Source organism: Triticum dicoccoides, chromosome 4A (assembly GCF_002162155.2).
Source record: "Triticum dicoccoides isolate Atlit2015 ecotype Zavitan chromosome 4A, WEW_v2.0, whole genome shotgun sequence".
In the NCBI taxonomy this organism is placed as follows: Eukaryota; Viridiplantae; Streptophyta; class Magnoliopsida; order Poales; family Poaceae; genus Triticum; species Triticum dicoccoides.
Window position 1 is genome coordinate 623,228,174 of NC_041386.1, and position 3,239 is coordinate 623,231,412.

Here is a 3,239-nt window from a genome sequence, read left to right on the forward strand (position 1 = left end):
TATACGCAATTGTCCGGTACAACTACAATACTACGGTAAGTTGCTAACATAATGATATTATTTTGTAGCCATGTTAACAACTCATTGAATTTGTTTGTTTTTGTGTGTATTTCTGTATGATTCAAGGGGTTTATAAATTCCGATCAATGCCTATTTCTGTTTCCGTATCCACTTTGTATTTGCTCCGTGTCCGTTTCCGGTAGTATCTATTTCCGTATTCATTTCCGGGGTTTCTGTATTCGTTTCTGCTTCTGCAAAAAGAAATGTGAAAACAAATATGGTAGCACTTAGTTCCGTCCGTTTCCGCTCCGTTTTCATCTCTACACACGTACACGTATATGTACACACATACATACATGTACTGTACATGATGGCAGTTATTGTTACTCCTAGTTGGCATCATTTATTTACTAATGTTTGTTTACTCCCAACACACCTACTACTTATTCGCCAAGTAATTAGTTAACAACTTATGCAGTGGCGGTGATGACGACTAATTAAGCACTAATGGTCCGACCACCGTCGACGCAGATGACCTGCCCGGTGATGAAGGAAGCAGCCGGCATGCACAGAAATGCCACCGCGGAGGCGATCTCAGCTGGCTTGCCACTCCGCCGCAACGGGGTTTTGGAGTGCTCTTGTTCCAGGTACTCCGTATCCATCTGCCAAATATATCCACAAATTTGTTAATGGTTAGTCCGTGTGTCTAGCATTTTTGGCCAAATATATCCATAAATAATATCCGTGATGTCCAAATCCTTGTCCCTCCTCGTGCAAAGTGAACTCGTTACTTCCGCATAGAAAAGTGAACGCATTACTTTGTTTTTAGGATAAAGTGAACTTAGTATCTCACCAAAAACTTACCAGGCCTAGTTAAAAATTACTGTGGTGCTCGTTTATAAACAAGAAAACATTTGCTACTCCATTAGGCTATACAGTACTCTCTCCGTCCTAGATTACCTATCTTATATTTGTCTAAATACAAATACATCTAACACTAGATACCGAGTAGGGCGTTTTGGTGCCCAGGCTCATCTGCACCCGGTTAGAAAAAAATTCATAAAAAATTCAAAACAAATTCAAAAAATTCGAACTAAAATTTGTATGGTAGACAATTTGATGCGTGAGGCCCGCCCCATATTTCAAGTCATTTGGACATATGAGAAGCTCTCAGCAAAAAAGACAAATCGGACCAAAACAGTACATGAACAGTAAACATTTTTACAGACCCCCAATTTGTCTTTTTTGCTGAGAGCTGCTCATATGTCCAAATGACTTGAAATTTGGAGCGGGTCTCACGCATCAAAATGTCTATCACACAAATTTTATTTGGAATTTTTTGAATTTTTCTAGTATTTGTTTTGATTTTTTTCGTCGGCGCGGGTGCAGATGAGCTCAGGTGCAGAAATGGATTTTCGCTAGATACCTCTGTATCTAGAGAAATCTAAGGCAGGTAATTTGGAACAGAGGTAGTACTATGTTGCTTACGTCTTTAATCATATCGGTTGTGATAAATCCTGGGGCGACACCGTTCACACGGATCTTGTCAGGGGCCCACTCGGTGGCCAAACTCCTCGTCAGTTGGTTCATTGCACCTATATACATGATGTAATAACATTTTTAAACTTGAAGCTGATCTAGTTTCACAAAATTTGACTTAAACTGAAACTAATATGAGATTTATCTTGAAATGGAGTGAGCACGTACCTTTTGTGATAGCATAGACGGTGGAGCCAACGAAGCCGATGGAGCCTCCAATGGAGGACATGTTGATGATGCTGCCTCCTCCGGCGCGCACGAGAAGAGGGCGCGCGAGCTGGCTGAGATGGAAGCTCGACTCCAGGTTGGTAGCCATCACCTTGGAGTACTCCTCCGCGGTGCACTCCGCGGTGGGCTTCACCAGCAGCTGCCCCGCGTTGTTCACCTACGTACATACATATACATACTCCCGATCGCTAGGCGCTAGCAATCCAGAAGACACACAAAATCCACAGTTTACAGACACATATAGAACTCACTAGTATGTCGAGCTTGCCGTCGAAGGTCTGCCGGACGGTGTCCATGAGCCTCTCCCTGTCGGCGCGCACAGAGACGTCGCAGGCGGAGGCGGTGACATGCAGGCCCTTCTCCTCCCACCGCCGTCGGCACTCCTCCAGCTCGGCCGCGTTCCGGGAGCAGGCATGCACCCTCGCACCGAACCCGGCGAGCTCCTCCACGATGGCGTACCCTATCCCTTTGCTGCCGGTCAAATTTATAGTTATGAAATGTAGTTTAATATTGGTAAATTCGTTATGAAAGGCGATATTTTTTAATATAAATTTGATCAAACTTTGCAAAGTTTGACTTGACATAAATCTAATATGCGAAGTATAAATGACTGGAGGGAGTATTGACTAGTTTTGCAGGACGAATATTTTAGCACCTTCAAGGATTGAAATGTCATTTTTTTTTGAGAAGGTGTTTCTTAATGGTTTATGCGACCCCCCCCCCCCACAATCCAAATTAATTGATATTCTCAGAGATATTTCAAAGCAGTGTACAAGATAATTTTTGTGAAACCTTCTCAATTTTTTACCGCAGTCCGCCAGTCTCTAGATGTCATATGAGTGCACCATGCCAAGTTTCATATTTTCAGACTTTGTTTTCATCTTTTGGAATTAAAAAATAATAAGTTCATGTTCTTAGTCGAGTCTTGACACCCTCAAGTTTGTTATTTATTGTATAAAGTCTAAACATAGACTCAAAAACACAAATGTAATTTTTCGACCCAACTTTTCCATGCACTTGCAGTTCAAATGCCTACAAATGCATTTAATCGTAGCTAATGAATCCCCCCAAAATGCCATTTTTAGCACATTTAACTCAGTTGTCCACATACACGCATCCCTATGAACGCACGCACACACACCGTACTCCTATGAGCACCTCCGAGATACTGAGCCGAGACAACAACTCACAAAGTCACCACATGCACATTCATAGTGGACGGGAGCGTCTCCTCCCACTGAATGAACATCACCTGAAAGCCTAAATAAATTCTGAAAAATGCGAGCACGAGTGCATAGTCTCGGACTTGAACACTGATGGGTTGTTTCCATCACAAGAAACCTAACCATCTCAACTAGGCTCAGTTTACAGAATGCCAAATTTTGACTTAGAGCATGTAGTACCGTATCTTGAGTGTGGAAGATTATTAAAGTCCAATGGATGAAACAACAGTCGTATCGCCTTCAAACCTG

At 42.4% G+C, this 3,239-nt stretch overlaps 1 protein-coding gene across 1 annotated transcript; it reads right to left on the minus strand.

Annotated features, from left to right (window-relative positions):
* Positions 1–497: 497 nt before the first annotated feature.
* LOC119283876 (tropinone reductase homolog At2g29370-like) lies at positions 498–3,016 on the minus strand. Its single transcript, XM_037563241.1, has 5 exons — positions 2,958–3,016; positions 2,019–2,238; positions 1,708–1,924; positions 1,489–1,595; positions 498–662 (listed from the first exon to the last, which is right to left on the minus strand). The coding sequence occupies exons 1-5, from the start codon at positions 3,014–3,016 to the stop codon at positions 498–500; spliced, it is 768 nt and encodes a 255-aa protein (XP_037419138.1).
* Positions 3,017–3,239: the final 223 nt, after the last annotated feature.